This window comes from Equus caballus, chromosome 4 (genome assembly GCF_041296265.1).
Source record: "Equus caballus isolate H_3958 breed thoroughbred chromosome 4, TB-T2T, whole genome shotgun sequence".
NCBI classification, from domain to species: domain Eukaryota; kingdom Metazoa; phylum Chordata; class Mammalia; order Perissodactyla; family Equidae; genus Equus; species Equus caballus.
The window spans coordinates 100899203-100916973 of record NC_091687.1 but is presented as its reverse complement, the minus strand read 5'-3'; the positions used below and the strand labels follow the sequence as shown (position 1 = coordinate 100916973).

The following is a 17771-nucleotide window of genomic DNA, read 5'->3' as shown; positions in this document are numbered from 1 at the left end:
ATTCTGACACATGCTACAACATGGATGACGCTGGAAGACATTATGCTAAATGAAATAAGCCACACAAAAGGACAAACATTTTATGATTTTACCTATGTGAGGTATGTAAAGTAGTAAGATTCATAGAGACAGAAAGTAGAATGGCAGTGTCCGGGGGTAAGAGGGGAGGGGGGAAATGAGGAGTTGTTTAATGGGGACAAAGTTTCAGTTAGAGGATGGAAAAGTTCTGGAAGTGGATGGTGGTGATGGCTGCTTAACAATGTGATGCACTTAATGCCACAGAACTGAACACTTAAAAAAGGTTAAAAAGGTAAATTTTATGTTATAGGTATTTTACCAAACAAAAAAAGTAATTTCTCCAAGAATATTTTATGAACAAAATATAAGGTCTTAACCTTTTAAATATATGCTTCAATTTCAGACATTGCTCTTGGTCTAATAGAAAAATATGTTGTTCTTTTAGAGAACAAGGACTGTGTCTCCTTCAACCCCCGTGTCTCCCACATAGTGGGCACTCGGGGAATATTTGTTTACTGAGTGAGCTTAGTTGCTTTTCCTTTTTAAAATAATCTTTATGAGTCACCCTTCTACAAATTGTATTACTGACATATTTTGTTACAGATGCCTTCAATATTTGATTATTTGAGGAGACTGAGTTAGCAAGACTTTATACAAATGCTATGATAACAGAAGCAGAATGCTTGTGGTCTAGTCAGAAATGCTGAGAAGAAGAGTGCATGTTTTACGTACAAAGATGTTTTCAGTCTTACTTGTTGAAGCCCTGAAAGTCTGGTCTTGCTAATAAAAGTTGGTGATGATTTTCCCAAAAACCAACAGATCAGTACAAACTCAACTATGATAATATATGTAAGAAAAAATTTCAAACACAGATGAAGTAAAATGTAATGTTATTGACTCATGTAAATACAGTCATTGGCTTTAACATGAGAAATTCACCTTTCCCCCAGCTTCCTTATAGATTTCTCTATTACAGACAGAGGGATTAGAATCTTCATGCTTTTCAATTCTAAATCTTTGGACCAGCTATTTTTCTTCTCCATTTGAAACTTTCCAGCAATAAGAACAATAGTCTTCTCGTAACTAATACCTACAGGATTGAATGGGTCCTACTTTTGGTGCTGACTCAAATCACAGTGCTCTCAAGGAGTTTGTCAGCAGGATAGGAGGCCATCAACCTTAGAAAGTAGTCCTTTATTTTATGAAAACTATACTGTCCCCTTAAGACAGAAATCCATGTCGCTCTCAAAAACTATTGCCCTTTAGTTCTGAAGTAAGAGGTATGATAATCTGATGATGCTGGATTAGTTTCACATTAAAAAAGAATCACTTTGAGCAAAATAGAGAAGGAATACTATTTTGTAAATATTGTATCAAATAATTTATTCAAATTCTTTGAAAAAAATGGTTTAATTTTACTGAAAGAAAAGTAAAAGTCCTCAAAAAAAATTGCCACCACCTGTAGTTCTCTACCACCCCAGCCTTGGGTTTCCATCAGTATAGTCCTGGACAGAGTATTATTTATAGTTAAAAGACATGCCAGTCAGCTTACTGAAGTTCAAAATGCATTCAGCAGCCCGCTGCTAAAGCCCATTTCAAAAGCTTTTATCTGTTACCAAGGCCAACCATCCAAACCATTGGAATTTAATTCATTCCAAGCCTAGGATGGAGGACAGCCCCATGATCAGCCACCAGAAGCCACATCCCGGCTCACTCCCTGCTTCACAATTCTGATCTGATTTCAAAGGTTCAGTTCCCCTCACAACTCTCTTCCCACGCAAGCCCTTGTTCCTGTGACTTTTTTAAAGTCTCAAGATTACCCCGTCACCTGAGTGAATCACACAAGACTGTCCAAAGATAGAGGCCATAAGTCTATAGGAATTCAGAAAAGGAAGCCATTGGTGGCATTAAGAAATGTCAAAACCAATGCAAACTCCCCAGTATCATGTGTTTGAAATATATGCAATTTGCAGCAAAACATTATAAATAGATAGTGCTAGATAATTGTGTCTGATTAATTTCCTTTTCAGAATTCTCTCAGTACTAGGATCAAATATGAACTCTTAGTACTTGATAATGGTCACTTTAGCTCTTCACTGTCTTGTATTCCTCTAACTGGTTTGTGTATGTTACATGGTAGATTTCTTGAATGTTTAGATCCTACATTTATATCCCCATTAGACTTAGCAGAGAGATATATACCTAGACTCCTATGTCTAGATAGTCAATAAATTCTTGTTACAATGTAAAAGAAGCATGACAACAGTTACCTCTCTTTAATAACAACTATAGAAAATGTGAAGGGTGAGTGTTATATCAGAGAACCAGCAAAAGACACCCAAGTGTCTGAATTTATAAGAGAATGTCAATTGTTGATCCAGTTTCGAGCAGCCATATTTTCCTCTACAAGCAAAAAAATAATGAATTTCTGCATTAATAAAGTAATCTAGCTAATTATAATAAAATAATGCATTCATATGTTCAACGAATATTTATCAAGGGTCTGCCATTTGCCACTAGGGAACAAAACAGACATAAAGCCTTGTCCTCATAGAGTTTACACTAGAGCAAGGGAAACAAACAATAAAAAATATGAGCAAGTAAAATAGATAATGCTGAGGAGAAAAAGCAGGGCAGGGAATAGTAGTATGGAGGATGGCAATTTAGAGTGGCCGTGACAATGCCTGCAAGAAGAGAGGCAGCGAGCTGTGCCTGTATCTGGGAACAGCGTTCTGAGCAGAGAGATGCCCACATGCGAAGGCTCCAAGGAGGAATGTGCCCGGTGTAGTCAAGGAAAATCGAGGAAGCCAAAGTGGCCAGAGCGGTATGAGAGGAGGGTAGAATAGCAGAAGATGACTTCACAGATTTGGGGTGGAGGACAAAATCTTAAAGGGCATTTTAGTTCGTTATGAAAACTTAATCTTTTACTCTAGGTTGGAAAGCAAATGGAGAATTATGAAAGAGATGTGACATGATATGACTTACATTTTTAAAAGATTTGCTAACTGCTGTGTTGGAAATAGACCAATGGCAAGTGGGTATAGAAGCTGCAAAACCAGTAAAGAGGCCGTTGCAATAATCCAAGCAAGAGAGAATACGGCTTCCACCAGAGTAGTAGCAATGGAGGTGGTGATAGGTGGGAGAATTACAACTTCATTTTGAAAATGGATTTAACAACTCTAACCCTAATTTTTCAAACCCTTGTGTCACGGGTTGACTTTCAATAGATTGCAGTCAAGGAGCTCTTTGCTACATGTGAAACCCCAACCCAGAAGCAAGTTATCTAAAAATGGCTTAGTACCAGTTAAATGATTTAGTATCAGAGTTACTGAGTGATTGGACGTGGAATGCAAAATGTTTTGTCCAGAGCAACTGGACGAATAGAGTTGTCACATAGTGAAACATAAAAACAGTGAGAGAAGCATGTTGGAGTGGGAAAATATCAGGAGCTCGGTTTTGGATATGGTAAGTTTGAAATGCCTGTCGGACATCCATGTGGACATTTCAAGAAGGGACATACAATGTAGATCAGAAAGATACAGTCTAAGATCAGACTACTTCGATCAAGCTCTCTAGAAACAGAGTTTGGTAAGAATGGCTCTAGATTCATTAAAAATGCTGTAGGTTTGGGGCTGAGATAGATATACTTCTTATGTTATTGAATTTTTATATATTGAGCAGCTTATTAAAAATTAGTATTAAATTTTTTCACTCACCTTTTAGCATTTTTGGAGATGATTATATGAATTTTCCTGTAGATTTACTAATTTGACAGGATATATTGACAGATTTTTTAATTTTAAATCATCCTTAAATTCCTAGATTAAACTCTACTTGGTAATGATATAACATTTAATGTGCTGCTGGACTTTGCTTTCTAATTTTTTTATGATTTTTATGCATAAGTGAGATTGACGTGTTTTATGCAATTTTTGTTAGCTCAGTTTTCATGACTATTCCATTGGTACTTGCAAAGAGGTTGTGTTTTTGGATGTGTACAGAGTTTAATATCTATCAGTGAAAGCTAACTTATTTGGTTACACTTATTTTTTCTCTGAATGAAAAAAATAAAGTCTACTTTCCGGATTCTGTCTATATTTTCTTGTATTTTCTATAATTTCTACTTTATAAATATGGCTGCTATCCTATTTGTCATACAGATATTCATACCAATTCTATCTTAATTTTACATTTTACTTCTTAACACTAAAAATTTATCTTTTTATCTCATTTGATCATTTTAGGTATGAATTCCTTTTGTTTACATTTACCTGACATACTATTTTTCATTTTTTATATTCAAATATTCATTTTTTTATGGATCTTAGAAATATCGTAGAATTGTGTTTTGCTTTTTGAGACAATCTGAAGACCATTCCATTTTAGGTGTAAAGCCTATTTTTATTTAATTGTACATTCAATATGTTTCTTCTTAGTTCTGGCTCATTATTTTACGTTTTGTGTTTTGTTTTTAAAGGATTTTTATTGTATTTATATTTGTTGTATGTTTCTTCATGTTTTTATGGTTCTATTAATTATAAGGGAAGTTTTTTTTTGTTCTAGTGCTCACCTTTATAATTATAATTTTATATAATTCTCTTAGTCCTCTGTTTCTTTCTACCTCATCTATGGGTTACCACTATGAGCAATAACGGAAAAATCATTGACTAGGTTACAAAAGCCTGTGACTTCTTCTTGCTGGCTCCCTGTCTTTTTCTGACTCCCTGTTGCCCTCTGATGTTGCCCATCTCTCTCTGATGAAGTCAGATGCTCTGAGGAGAGGGCCATGTGGCAAGGAACTGAAGGAGGCCTCCAGCCAATAGCTCACAAGGAACTGATGCCTCAGTCCACCAACCCATGAGGAACTGAATCTTGCCAACGCCAACACGAGTGAACTGGGAAGTGGATCCTTCCCAGTTGAGCTTGGAGATGACTGCAGCCTGTGAGAGACCCACAGCCAGAGAATACCGTTGAGACATGCCTGGATTTGTGGTCCACAGAAGCTGTGAGTTTACATAGTAAAGGTTGTTTTAAGCCGTTAAATGTCAGGGTAAGTTGTTGCACAGCAATAGATAATACATGCACACTAAAGGGACTTTTGCATTCCAAGGTGGGTCTCTTTTATGCAGAAGCGTATTTATGCTGGAATATTATCTCTGCCCCATTGAGCCCTCTAATTTCTCTCCATACTTCTTCTTTTTTACTTTCTTTCTTGACTCTACCTGATCTCATCTGTGATTGGTAGTGATGTCACATAATTTGAAATTTGTGGATTAGCTATCTCTTAGCTTCACTGAAAAAGGAAATTTTCAGAATCTTTTTCAACTTTCTGGTTGCTTTTATATGCTTTCCCAGGAAAATAGGGGGAAACGACTGACTATGCAGCTGTGTTTATAGCAGATTGTTTTAATTTGTTATAGCTGTTGTTTTAATTTGCATTTCCTTGACCAACAGTGATGATAACCTTCTTTCCACATGTTTATTTGGCAATCTGTATGATCTATTTTTATCATTTAACCAGCATTCTATTAGTTTGCTTGTATGTTTCTTATTGGTTTGTAGAAGCTCTTTGTATATTAGAGGTAGTAGCTTTTATCTTTATAAATATTTGTAAGTATTTTCTGGCAATCTGTTACTTGTCCTTTAAAATTAAAAAGAACTTCAATGATCTCTACATTTATAGGATCTTTTCATTAAAAAAAGTTTTAAATTTTTCTCTAGTCAAATTTACCAATTATTTCCATTATGACTTGATATTTCAAATTTTGTTTAACAAGGCCTAAGAAAACAGGGATTCTCTGGTTTGTGGGAGCTGAAGGGTATGTACATTCTCTACAATGACATCCAAAAAGCTGAGGAGAGAACAGTCAACATTTCTGTGAAATTTAAAGGCAATATTTTATGGAATAAAATATAGGAAAAATTCAATTACCAAAGAAGGAGGAGCTTTTAAAAAATTAAATAAAGATCATCTATTTGGAATTTAGAATAAAACGTTGGTTCTAATTTTAATTTTGTTCTTCCAATTGTAGTACCAATATGTTGCAACACCACTAAATGACCACCTTTTCCCCCATTGATTTTAAGTATTTTCCTTATCATGTATAATTTTCCATGTAACTCTTACCTAGACTGTCTGTTGTTGTATTTATCTATTCCTACATCAATGCCACACTGTTTCAAATACTACAGCTCTAAAGTTTCCCAGTTCTATCACTCACTGGCCTTGAGACCTCAGTAAACTTCTCTAAGCCTCAGTTTCCACTTTGCAGTGTTGTTTTAAGAATTAAGTATAGAAAAAATTTAAATAAAGAAATTTTGTAGCCCCATGCCTTACAAAAAATAGGCATTCGTAAATGATTGTGTTTAACATCATCATAGTTCATGAAAAAATTACACTATAGGCAGAAATCAGTGATAATAATGTTACTGAGTATTTTAAAAATACAACAAACCCTACTTCTCTTTTATTTCTCCCTGTGTGTTCAAGCTCCAAGGAAACTTGTTCCCATGGGGAGTTCATTCAGATTCTGGTAGATATTCTCTTCTAGGCTAAGGATGTGAAATATAGAAGCAACAAAGAGTAGCTTATAGAGGGCGCTTTCAAAAGGGAGACTGGGTCAGGAACAAAGAAGAGGCACTTCACTTAGTTTCCAGTAGGAAGGAGCTAAGCTCCTTGTTCATAGTTGCTTAGCAATATGTATATGGACAGGAAAGAAAGATGGTGAAGGCTTCACAAGTCAGGCAAATTTTACTTTCTCAACTTACCTGTTTATTTTTTCTACATGTGCATAAGTCAAAGAGAAATGGAATGTGTTTGACCTGCAAAAATAAGCTGGGCAGACAGTGAAGAAAATACAGCTCAAACATAAGCAGACAAATGTAGTAGGTAGCCCAGAGAGAAATACGCAGACAAACGTATATGTGCCTACAGCTGGGTTCCAGGTGCAAAAGAATCCTTCTGTTCAATGTAGCAAGTGTGTATAAGAGCTTCAGGGGACACAGGGAAGAGTATGAGGCAGCCCAAGCCTTATGAACTTTAAAATATGCTAGGGAGAATAAAATGTGCATGCAGATCATACCGCCACAAGGCAGAATTCATGTCACAACTGAGGAACATTCCATTTATATGTCCTCAGAAGTGAGAGAGATCAAAGCCAGGCATGTCAGGGTTGGAGATGGACAAGGGGCATCCAGAAAAGCTTCCCTGAAGAGGAGACATTTGAATTAACCTTTGAAAGTTAAATAGGAAAAACAATTAAATAAGAGTTTGACAGGTAGATGTGAGGTTAAGAGAACACATTTCAGCGTGTCAGGGAGAAAGCTCCAGATATGTCCAGAACAATGATAAGCCAATTTTGCTGCAAAATAGAATTCTACTAGAATGGAAGCAGTGAAAGATAAAAGTGTTGCCATACTATGGAGGTCCTTAATTGCCAAATTTAGCGACCTGTGCTTCATTTGATAGGCACTGAGAGGCGACGAGAGTGTGGGTGAAACGATCAGGGTTATACCTTAAGGAGGTTGATCTGGTAATGGTAGTTTTGATGGGGGGGGAAGGTGTAATGGAGCAAGTGGCGAAGAATAAATTTAGCAATCCAGGTGAGCGAGAAGGACGGTCTGATCTAAAATAGGATCCACAGGAACAGGAAGAAGGGGACAGATCATAGAGATATTCCAGAGGTAGCAATTGAAGACAAGCTGCCGATTAGACAGAAGGGCTCAGTGGAGAGCAGGGAGTGAAAATTAACTCAGAGATAGGAAACTTGATTTCCTGGATATGAATAATAGAAAAAATAGATTCAGCTGAGCAGTTGAGGAGGCTGGTGGAGGGAAAGGAAGAGGAAGAGGAGGAAAAGAAAAACAGCTATTTTGAACTTGCCAAGTTTGAAGTGCTCCTGTACTATCAGGTGGAAATGCCCAGCAAGCAGAAGAAAATGTAGGTTTAGAGTTTGGAGGAAGGTCAAGGCTCTAGTGATGATTTGCATGAAGGTCATAGCTGAAGCTATGTGAGTAGATGTAAACACGAAGGACAAAGGAGTAGATTAATCTCTTTTTTGAATTGAAGTATAGTTGACACACAGTTATGCTAGTTTCAGGTGTACAACAGTGATTCAACATTTATCTACATTACAAAATGATCACCACGATAAGTCTAGTAACCGTCTGTCACTGTATAAAGTTATTACAATATTATCGAGTATATTCCCTTTGTTGTACCTTATATCCCTGACTTATTTACTTTATAACTGGAAGTTTGTACCTCTTAATTTATCCCCTTTACCTGTTTCACCCAGTGCTCTACCCACCAGAAGTAGATTAATCTCAAAGAAAGAAGAGGGCTGGCTAAGGGAAGAACCAGGGGCCAGAGGCTGAGCAGAGGCTGACCTAAAAGGAGTGGCAGAGCAGGGGAGGAAACCTTGTGCAGCATCATTGGAAGCAAGATAAAAAGGACTTTGAAGACATGTGATGGACAAGTAAGAGTGATGTTTATTTGCCTTTTTAAAAAATCTTCCACCAAGATCAGGTATTACTTTTGCAAAAATATTTTTAATCAGTCTTGTTTTGTTTTTGCTGAAGAATATTTGCCCTCAGCTAGTATCTAATTGCCAATCTTCCTCTTTTTTACGTGTGAGCTGCCGTGACAGCATGGGTACTGATAGATGAGTGGTGTAGGTCCATGTCCAGGAACCCAACCTGGGCCACCGAAGTGAAGCGTGCTAATTTTAATGTTATTTTTAAAGACACAATTTGTTAGCAAAAGAGGTAAATACTAAAGAGACATAGGAGAATGAGGGCTGAAGATAATATCAATTTTAGGGATTAGGAACTCATGTGTGTCCCTTAGAAACACATTTCAACAGAATAGGGGAGCAGAAGAGGATTGTAAGGGGCCACAGAGGGACTCTCGGCAAGTGACTAATTAGCATGATGGTCACTTGAAGAGGTAAGACAGTTGAGGTGATTTGTTTAAGGAAAGAAGTTAAGTGCATTTGTTGAAGAAGGTAAGGACAATAAAGAGGGAAAGCCTGAAGATCTGTGTAGAGGTGAGAATCCTCGACTAAACAAGGGATAGAAAAGAGGCAGGGGAGTGTGGGGTTAAGAGAGCACAAATGTTAGCCAAAAGCTAAAAGCCAAAAGCAGGGACTTGTCTTCTAATGCAGAGAGGAGAGGGTGAAAAATAGGAAATGAGGCTGAGAGATGGTAAAGCAAGCCGAAGGATGTTTAGGGATCTCGGTGTGAATGGTTCAAGAGGTAACCGAGCCTGAGGAAGGTTTGAGAAGACCTGTGAAAGGCACAGAAGCAGTCTACATTTTTCACCAAACCAAGCCAAGAGTCTTTTTCTTCTTCAAGCCTAAGTGTCAGATAGATATAGATGAACCTCTCCATGTCAACAGCTTCACTAGGTCCCAATAGCAACATAAAAGAAGTCACATCTGGTTTCATGGACCTTAACATTTACAAAACAGATTAACAGACTGGGCTATGGAGAGAACATCAACAATATATAAATCATAAACTCCCAGAATTTAGAAGAATCTCAAAAAGCTATCTGTGAATATACAAACCTCAGATAACACACACTGCCACACACACACATGAACTAAGCCATGCTTTGTGAAGAGAATTCAGATGCCAAGATCTCTTGCATGGAAGGAAAGAGAGCTTCACTGCAGGGAAACTTCATGACTGGGAAACAGTGAAGTGATGAAATGGGAAAGGTGGTTTACAGCACGGAGCCAGAAGAAAAGGGGAGGTCCCAAAATTCTCCTACAGTCTGATTCAACAGATAAAAATTGAATGATGTGTCATGATCCTTGCATCCAGTTTCCAGAAGGAAAATTGTAAACACCAAGAGACTGATCACAGGGAAAGTCAAAGTTTCCTGATTCTTTGGCCACATCAAGTCCCACCGGGAGCATAACTGTATCAGTTATATGCTTGCTGAGTATAAATCAGTGATGCTATCCCATATTTTAGCGCCTTCAATCTCATCTTGAAATCCTATTTCATTGAAGTTATTCTCTCCATCATTAAATGTGACAAAGAGGGGAAGATCATTAAATATGGCATAGAGATTTAAAGAAGCAATGTCCCATTGTTCCCATGCCTTCTGCATTAGAGTCTCTGAGGTTTTCCATCAATTGCAACTCAAGATGCCCCATGCCTTGAGGAGCAGCTCCTCTCCGGCACCACTCTCAGCCTGGTGTTGCTCAAGAGTAGACTGATGGGGTGGACTACTGTGCACCGATAAATCACTGTCTGCCACACCCAGTACCTAAATTCCTAAGATGGAAAAATAACTGCAGCACTGAGCACCAGTGACAGAAAATAGGAATTGAAGAAGATAGCAAAGAAGATGAGAGCCAGGAAAGTCCTGATGTGTGCCTGGGCACTAGGATGGCAAAAGCCCGAGACAGACAGAAAGGGCTTATTGGTGTGTCTTCCGAGAGACATGATGAGCTAAAATCCTACCAGTGAGGGAGACAACAGCAGGAGCTGCCTAAGTAACGAATTTTAAACAAAAGAAGTAGAATTTCTCATGTGATCTCCTTATAGGATTCCTGATGATATTCCAATATTGCAGACCTCTCCTTAAAAAGTTCTGATATAGGCTCTGGTTGCCTGTGAAAAATAGGATGGTGCTCAAGCTAGAGAACCCCATGGAGCTGAGCAGCATCAAGGGAACCAACCCAGACACCTTCTGTTTTAGCCAGAGGAAGACAGGGTGAGTGAAGGTTGAAATTTTCCTGCAATAGAGGACACTGAGCCAGGTAGAGAACCAAAAGGTGGTAGTGTTCAAGAAGTCTCACTATAAGGCTAGAAACTATAGTACAGGGTTGTATGGAAGGGCCAGTGGACACACAATTCTAGCGTAAATGTTCTTACTCATCACCACCCACTGCACATAGAAGCAAGAGACTCCCAGGCTGACCAATAACATCACAAGGTGACAATGTTCTCCATAGTAACCACTCCATGCCCAGTGCCACAGTGATGAAGCCATTGCCCATCTCTGCCACCAGGCACAAAAGGAATAAAATGATAGCCAAGGTGATGGCTCTCCTATCAATCACCAACATCCTGAAACCATGTCATGTCCATTCATCCTCCTGTGGACAAGATGAGTCCCAAGACTTCAAGGGCTATTCCGGTAGATTTTCTCTGGAAGGTCTTGTATGCTGTTTGTCCCTCCAGCTGTCCCAAGTGTAGAGGATAGAGTAGAGGACTCAGGCTATCTGAGGATGGGGAAGAGGTTTCTTCTTCTCAGAATAGATGCAAATACTGTTGAGTTTCAATTTCAAAAGTCCACCTTCCTGCCCAAGAATTTGCCTGCCCTTTCTCTGCCTACCCTCTGCCAATGTCAATATCCATGTGGATAATATATCAGGCCCTTACATTAGCATCCCTTACACAGGAAGTTATACTTCTCTAAGCTGACACCTAAGGCATGACCACACACTTGGTAGCTCAGCAAGGAAATCCACAGGGTGCACTGCCTACAGACAGTCAGGGCTCACATCCATTGGTTGGTTTTTACATTCTGGGCATTGTTCTACGTGTTCTCCATTGTCTTTAGTTCCCACAATGGCCAACCAAAGTATGTGCTTTTTAGAATACCCCCTTCACAGATAAAAATAAAACCAAGCAAAATCTCTGCTGAGAAACGTTAGTTCAAATCCTATAACTTGTGGCAACTATCACCATCAAATAAAATGTAGGAGGCCATTATGTATAATTATGCAGGTGAATTTTTTACAATATTTTATAATTAGTGACTTTTAAATTGCTATTTCACAGAGGAACTCCCAACCAGGATAGCTTTAGAATGGATGGGATATGGCAGAAAGAATCCTGGACTAGGAGTCAAGACAGGCCTTAGTCCAAGTTCAACCTCTCACTTTGAGTTAGTGGGTATGTCAGTTAGCCCCTTGTGCCTCAGTTCCTCCATCTGTAAGATGTGAAAAGTATCATCTGTTCTAATTTACAGGATTAGACTAGAATCTAAGACTACTACCTCAGTTTTTAGAGTGAAAGAAGACACTAAAATAATTTTATAGACGAAAGAAATGAAGCCTCAAATTATAGATTAAGACTCAGACCTAAAGTCACAGTGGAGGAAAGACCAAAACCCAAACTGATTTCAGGACCAGAGATCTTTGCCATAGTTAGCAACACATCTTTTACTCTTTTCTTCTTCATCTGTAGCTGAAGGCAGAAGACCAGGTTTTGAGTCTTGTCATAATCACTATCTATGGATCTTTAGGCCAGTCATTTAACCTGTCTGAACCCCTCTTTCTTCATCTATAAAATATTTGGATCACAAATAAATGTGATCATATATATATGAAAGTAATTTGGAAGCTATAAACCTGCACATGCATAAGAAATAATTATGATGATTATGATGACTGTTATTTTAATGACCACCTTCCATTCTACCCATCCTGTGGAGTGGCAAACAGTCCAGGGAGAATTCAAGAGAATGTCAGGGATGCAGCAGAGGTCCAGGGCACCAAATATTGGACCATCTACTTTAACCAGAGAAAGGTGGAGTAAGCAAAGGCCACATTTTCCATAGAAATTATGTTCCAAGAGTCAAAAAAAAAAAACCCAGCAATCAGGTGAGTGCTTACTTGCCCAGATGAATGTAAGCAGGTTAATGTGTCATAGGGAAATAGGCAAGCAGAAATTTTTCTGGGTCATATATGGCAATATTGAAGGCTCATGATCAAGTAACATGAAAGTGAGGGAAGATTTTATATTATACTGACCTCCTGGCCAGCACCATAGCCTACCAGTTCCATGCATAGAACCCCACAAAGAGAGAATAGAATGCAGAACACTCAGCATCTCTTTCCAGTCCCCAGTCCACCTGGAATAAAGGTTCAGGCAGAACTGTTCTCCCAACACAGGGGTCCAGCTGTAGTGAATACTACATTCGTGAGGAGAAGAAAGGAGGTGAACTAAGATAATGCTTTCACTCTGCCTTTCTGGGAAGATGCAGATTTCCAGGGACTAGAGTTCCCAGCTGCTTTCTTCCCTGCCCTTGCTCCTCTGGCTGACATTTTCCTGTTTCCTACTGGAACCTGGAGCAATAGGGCAAACTTTGGGCTCATAGCTCTGGAGTTTGGCCAGTCACAAACCTCCTAACATGGAAAACTCATGTCTTTTCCCACCTACCTTCTGCATCTTTGATGACTCATACAGTGGGGAAGATGTGCTTTTAACACTCAATTCACTGAACAACCACTTATTAAGCATCTCCTATATGTCATAACGACCCTGTGAACGGTACTGGGCCTACAACAATGAACTATTTGCCTTCAAAGTGCTTTCACACACTAATCATAAATTACAAACATTCACTGGGAATGTTCTATGTGCAGATTAAGTTAATCCAAAAGGGTGAATAATCATAGTACTTAAATATGCAATATGTTTTATGGTGACTCTTTGATTGTTTGTGCTTTTCATTTGTTGCATTTTTGTTTCCCATATTCAGGTTTATCTTCTTAGATGGAAGCCAAGTCTGGGAATTTAAAGTTTTCACAGCTAGTCTTTATATGTGTTATCAAGAGGGTGGTAGAGGTAGGAATCCTGAGTAGGTTCTCTATATGGGAAACACTCAATTCAGTATCTCTCTCAGAGGTATAAAAATGCAGGAATCTCAGGCTGTGGTTTTAAATGTTATATGTCATCCTATTCCCAGTCCAAGGATTCTCAGAAGAGTTCAGTAGCAGCAGCAGCATCCCCTCCATTGTGGGACAGCAAATATGCTGTCTTGCATGTTAGAAGAAAAGAGACATGAAATCAGTAAAGGAGGTGGAACTGTGATTATGTTTAGGGAATGATTAGATAAGTTTGGCTACAGCAGAAGATTCACAAATGGAAATGGTGGCATGTCAAGCTGAAAAGGTAGGATGGGGAGAGATCACAGAAAGTCTTGAAAGGCGGGATCCGATACTGGGTTGTATCTTTGGTCAAGATGCAGCCACCCAACATTTCTGGGCTCTTTTATGAGCTAAAGTCTAGGAAAGGGAGGTTGAGAACATCAACCAATTGAGAAATTTTGAGATAAGCCCATTAGATCTGGCATAACTCAAACAGCTATGGAAATATTGCAGAACATGAGAGTCCCACCACCACCCTCCCCACTCAAGACATTCAGTAAAGTTCTGGAACTCTGTACAAGGGAAAGGCAAGTCTTCCAGATGACACCCCTGATGCTCCTGCCTTTGCTGAATCTACCCAACTTTCTTGGGACTTAAGCCTCAAGACTCACTCTCCACAATTTCTTATTGCCCTCCCTTTAAGAAGTCATCAGCTCACTCATGTGGCAGCAAAATAAAGAAAAGAAAAGAACAAAGAAAAACTCTTCTTGATAGTAGCACAGTTTCCTCTATCCAGTCTCACCTTCTCTCTACTCTCTGAGAAATCCCTTATGCTCCTCTTCAGTAATTTGGGGATCTCCTCCTTTAAAGCTTTAATCATCTTCTTCCAAGGAAACACTCTTGACCTTCTTCATTTCTCTCTGCTCCTCTCTCTCTCTCTCCTCTTGCTATAGCTCAGCCTCCAGCCAACACTGTAATGCAATTTTGGGGGGACTCACCTCCCCAAGATTGTTGGATAACTTACCATAAATGTAGTCATTTATTTGAAAATTTTGTAACCTCATTCTGTCCTGTTATTTATTAGTGCAATTTTGACTAGCTCAAACATATGAATCTCTATACCATGTCTGGTGCTATTCCCAATCTCTTCTGCTCTTTTTGTCTCTGTACTTTTTTATGGTGAATTCCAAGAGGTAAAAAAAATTATGAACATGCATTCCGCCATATGTATATTTATTTATTTTAATTATGTGCATATACTACTTTACTACATTATGTATATTATAAACACACATCAAAAAATAGGAATTAAAAGAATGAGATAAAAATAAATGGAAATTTAAGTTGCAACATTTTTCTTCCCAGATCCAAAGAATTACTTCACACACACTCTGGTACACAAACACCTCAGTTTGGAGAATATCATTCTAGGCACTGGCACCCAGGGTCCATTGCTGGCTGAGAAAACAGGAAGAGTAGCATTATCAAAATTAAGAACTGTAGATAATTTCCTTTGTTTTCCTTCTTTATCTTCTGTTGGCCAAACCCAGAAGCATTTAAACATCAGACAATTCCTTTTAATTAAACATGGAGTAAACACACGAAATCATGGACAGGACATATAGTGGCAAAAATTCAAATCCGCCCTCAGCCTTCCATGGGATCAAACTGAAAAAGCTCCCCAGGTGGAATCAGTCTTAAGCAAGGTGGAAAGATTGGAATGGCAAAGATTGGCGATGAAAGGAAAGAAGGAAACTGCAGGTGGGCAAAACACCATGGGCTGGAGGGAGGAACATGAGGGGAAATGGAAAAACCTTTACCAGGCTGAAGTAGAGAGACTGAGCTGAGAGCAAGGATGAGGAGACTGGTTGATGTCACAAAGAGGATGGTGTGGGGCAATCTATGCTACCATTAAAAAAAAACACTTCGGATTCACTACAGAGAAAACTGACAACCATTACACGTCTCTGTAAAGGGAGTACAGACAACAATGATGCTTGGAGAATATTACTAAGGTTGCTCATGTACAGAGGGAGAGAGCCCTGTGAGGAAATGAGGCCACCATATGAAACTGAAGTGGTTTTGAACTCGACTACATACTAGGAGCAGTGGTGGGGATGGTAGGAGCACAGAGGGATGGAAAAATAATTGATGGGGAAGGGAAGGAGTGGGAAAGAAGGAAAGAAATAAAAAGAAAGAAGGACAGCACCCAAACCTGGTGTATTCTTGCCACTCATAGGCTGGTCCATTGATACTGGTTATTGATACTGATAAGTTGAAATGAATCACCTTTTGTCCAGGGCTTTCCAAAGCTTTGTCTTCAGGGTATTTCTCAGCTTAGGGCTGCTTAGCACCAGGATGCTGGAGTGCAGACAGATGCCTGCATAGGTCACCACTTCCCAGGCCCAGTGCCACTGACGCCGCAGGGCTGTGATTTTCATAAACGCAATAATCAGGGACAGGAAATACGATGCGTAGAACACAAGAAAGAAGGTAAGTGACTTCAAGGCCATGATGTGAGCCTGGGTGCTGGGATCACGTGAGCCGGATCTGTGGGCCCTCATCTGTCCCAAGTGCTGGTGCAGTGAGAATATGAGCAAAAGAGTGGATACCAGGAACAGCAGGAAGGGAATCAACAATACAAGCACTAAATTAGACAGAGAAAAGTACCTATGGAAGGTCTGTGCTCTATCAGCCAGAGTGTGGTTTCCATGGGAACTCTGCGAGGCAATCATCTGTATAAGAATTACATTGCTAGCTGCTGCTGGAATGACTGTCACAACAGAGATGATCAGGGAGCCCAGCAGCAGCCTGGGCACTGACCGAGAAATCCTCCACTTCAGCCAGAAGAAGATGGGATGAGAGAAGGATGAGATCTTCACACAGTAGAAGACAGCAAGCCAGGCAGTAAGCCAGTAAGTGAGAATGTTGATAAAGTTCCAGAGGATGTTGAAATAGTAAACTTTGGAACAAAAGTTAAAGGAGTCAATGAGGTTGTTTAGGAGGGCCAGCCCATGCAGGCAGAACCTAGAGGCAGCTAGACAGGCCACAATCATGTCACATGCAGGCAGTGTGCGGCATCTCACCCACTCCCTGCCCAGCACAGCAACCATGAAGCCATTCTGCAACATCGCAGCCAAGGTCTCCAGGAAAAAGATGACCACGAAGATCAACATGGGTGAGAAGGGCATCTTCTCCAGGGACGTTCTGCTCAGACTTGGCTCCTACTCTGAAGTACGAGGACACATCCACAGGGAAAAACAGCCTCTGTGGCCAAGCCACTCTGTTGAGACCAGAAAGGCAGGAAATATGGTACATGCAAAAGCCTAGCTACCATCATACGACTGTAATCTCCTAGGATTTGAAAACAGGATTCCTGTGATCTCACTTGCCATGCAAATCACTCCCAGCTCAGTGACACCCTGTCTCTATTTGCATTACCTGTATTTGCCTGTTCTTTATCAGAGCCAGATTCAGTGAAATTTTAACAAAATAGAGGCTCCAGGAGTGATTGAAATACCCATATTTTGCACTTTATTTCTTACTGTACTATTTCTTTACTACTTTCCCTCTAAAATGCCCTTATCCTTGTTTTCCAACTCTTGCCACAAACCTTCCCTGACCCTTCATGACCCGGGTTAATATTTTATTCAATATCCTGTACACCTTATATTGAGACCCACCTCCTGAATGGGCGGAGTAAAATGTCATTCATCTGCACGAGTCTTGGAAGAACTAGGGACAGGCTTCATTAACTCCTCCAGTGGCCTCTCATGCTCCTCAAAATTTCCCAGGCAGTCTCCATATCGGAGTTCAAGGAGTCTCCAGTTAAAATGTGAATTTCGCTGACATGTTAACATCAAAACTGTTAGTGATTAACACCTTAGCTTCAATGTGCGTGGCAAACCAAAATTAGTCCTTTCCTAAGAAGGCTTTGAAGAAATGCGAAAGAGTAGAGAGGCAGTAATGAGAAGAAGGGAAAAAGAGAGAAAGGAAACTGGGAGATCAGATCCAGAACAGACCTCACAGTAGGAGCCAAGGAAGCAAGAGTCAGTGGGATGAAAAGAGGAGCTCAGAACAAAGCTCAGCACAAGCCCACAGGGAGGAACTGCTGTGTACAGGATAAACTACATCCTA

General features: G+C 39.6%; 2 protein-coding genes across 2 annotated transcripts; both read right to left on the bottom strand.

The window, feature by feature from the left end:
• Positions 1 to 10170: 10170 nt before the first annotated feature.
• Positions 10171 to 11128, bottom strand: TAS2R60 (taste 2 receptor member 60). Its single transcript, XM_014739235.3, is given in 4 exon segments — positions 10171 to 10482; positions 10484 to 10961; positions 10963 to 11098; positions 11101 to 11128. Coding segments are annotated over 4 exon segments (954 nt in total).
• A 4555-nt stretch (positions 11129 to 15683) lies between these two features.
• LOC100056474 (taste receptor type 2 member 143-like) lies at positions 15684 to 16915 on the bottom strand. Its single transcript, XM_070266153.1, has one exon. The coding sequence runs from the start codon at positions 16823 to 16825 to the stop codon at positions 15920 to 15922; it is 906 nt and encodes a 301-aa protein (XP_070122254.1). The 5' UTR covers positions 16826 to 16915; the 3' UTR covers positions 15684 to 15919.
• Between the last annotated feature and the right edge of the window lie 856 nt (positions 16916 to 17771).

Excerpts from the sequence above, each read along its gene's own strand:
- LOC100056474 (XM_070266153.1), bottom strand. The coding sequence starts at position 16,825 with ATGCCCTTCTCACCCATGTTGATCTTCGTGGTCATCTTTTTCCTGGAG.